The 1,774-nt window shown below is 38.8% G+C and overlaps 1 protein-coding gene across 1 annotated transcript in view; it reads right to left on the bottom strand.

Moving 5' to 3' along the window:
• LOC106871402 (A disintegrin and metalloproteinase with thrombospondin motifs 16) overlaps positions 1 to 1,774 on the bottom strand; it is a 164,846-nt gene that overhangs the window by 14,466 nt on the left and 148,606 nt on the right. The window contains exon 22 of the mRNA XM_052967174.1: positions 917 to 1,111. Within this exon, the coding sequence (XP_052823134.1) occupies positions 917 to 1,111 (195 nt within the window). The remainder of the gene's footprint in view (positions 1 to 916; positions 1,112 to 1,774) is intronic.

Raw genomic sequence — 1,774 nt, 5'->3', positions numbered from 1 at the left:
TATATACATATATATATATATATATATATATTTATATATATATATTTATTATTAGTGCCTACGCAAGGGTTGTGGCCATGCTGGAGCTCCACCTACGCAAGTGGTATTCCTGCAGTTCTTAACTTTTGGTGAAGGAAGGAGTTTGATGTCGCTGTCCTCAGCTACGTTTCTTGCCGTGATGATGGTTCATCATGAATTTCAGATAGTAGATTATCCAGCTGCCTTTTTAATATTTCTGCAGCCACGTCATGTGGATTTCTCGGTTTCTTTAACAAGATATTAAAAAACTTGTATGCGTTTCATATCTAGACATTGTAGCACGTAGTTCTGATTTTCAATAAGGAGGGTGGAACCTTCGGGACTATGTTGTGATAACCAGTTCGGCAATTGGTGTAGCTCCCAATACCAAAATCTGGTGATGAATTAAGGATGAGAGAACTGGGTGTGATGTCCCGCGGCATCTGTTCTAGCTCTTTCTGTTGTGACAAGAAAATCCGTGATGACACTGATGCGAAGCTGCATCGGCTTAACACGGTGGCCTTTGCCCTAAGTGATGTGGAGAGCGAGGAAACTTGCATGCATAGGCGACTATCATTCTCCCCTACAAAAATCTTGCCCAGGACTACGCATACACGTGCAGATATATGGTAAACTTTCTCCGATGGAGGTTCTAATCATATTAAATTATCACTCGAACTCTACTTCCCATGCGTTAAGTACATTTTTACGGAGTATGGCCAACTTCGTTGTTATCAACAGACGCTTTCAACAGTAAATATACATCTGTGTTTGTGTGTATACATTCATATATTGTGAGTTTGTGTATTTTATTTATATAAGTATTCATATATATATACATGATATGGCTGTGATTTTTTGTATGTGTGTTTGTATTCAAGAAAAGAAATTTACTTACTTCACCCCAAGCAGAGGCCACCCATTGGTACTTTTTAGTTTTGGGGCATTTCTTGCGGGTTCTACATGTTCTGGTTGACTGAGGTTTATGGGAGTGTGAACACACAGTCTCAGGCACCACCGTCCACCGTCTGTTCACTTTTTGCATACAATCGACACGTCTTCTTTTGTAGCCTTTACCACATGTAACAGAACACTGAAATCACAGCGAAGAAGATTTGTGACAGAAAAGAAAAGCAAACGAACAAAAACGAAATATCAAGAGCAATAAAACAACAACATATAAAACCACCACCACCACCACCACCACTACCACCACCACCATTATAACCACTACCACTTCTTGTGTAGCTTTTGTCAACTTGCATGTTAAGTTTAACGTTCTGGATCAAAAACCTTATTCTATGTTTTAACACCACATTTTGGAAGGTCCGTTCATTTATCGTATGAAGGATTGAGAGTAGCAAATTAGCAGATTCGTTAGATTGCTGGATAAAGTGCTTCAAGGTATTTGTTCTGGATCTCAGTACTTTGAGTTCAAGCCGCATCGAGTCCAACTTTGCCTTTCATCCAACCAGGGCCGATAAAATAAAATACTTTTTCTGACTTCAAATTCTCCCTAATGTTTCAAATTGTGCCGATGGCCAGGGCTAATCACTCGACCGCGAGATCACAACTGATTATAAATCTGTAATGGGTGGAAGAGGATTGTTATTGTCTGTCACTGCTGTTAAATGATGATGCTGATGCTGCTGATAATGGAAGATGAAAAGAAAAGTCAGCACCGGCACGATTTGAACTTAGAACGTAAAACATAACTATATAGGGGATATAAAAGAGTATATATATATATATATAT

The sequence above is a fragment of the Octopus bimaculoides genome, chromosome 1 (assembly GCF_001194135.2).
Source record: "Octopus bimaculoides isolate UCB-OBI-ISO-001 chromosome 1, ASM119413v2, whole genome shotgun sequence".
Taxonomy (NCBI): Eukaryota; Metazoa; Mollusca; class Cephalopoda; order Octopoda; family Octopodidae; genus Octopus; species Octopus bimaculoides.
Note: the sequence above shows the minus strand (reverse complement) of the source record. Positions and strands in the feature narration are given on the sequence as shown.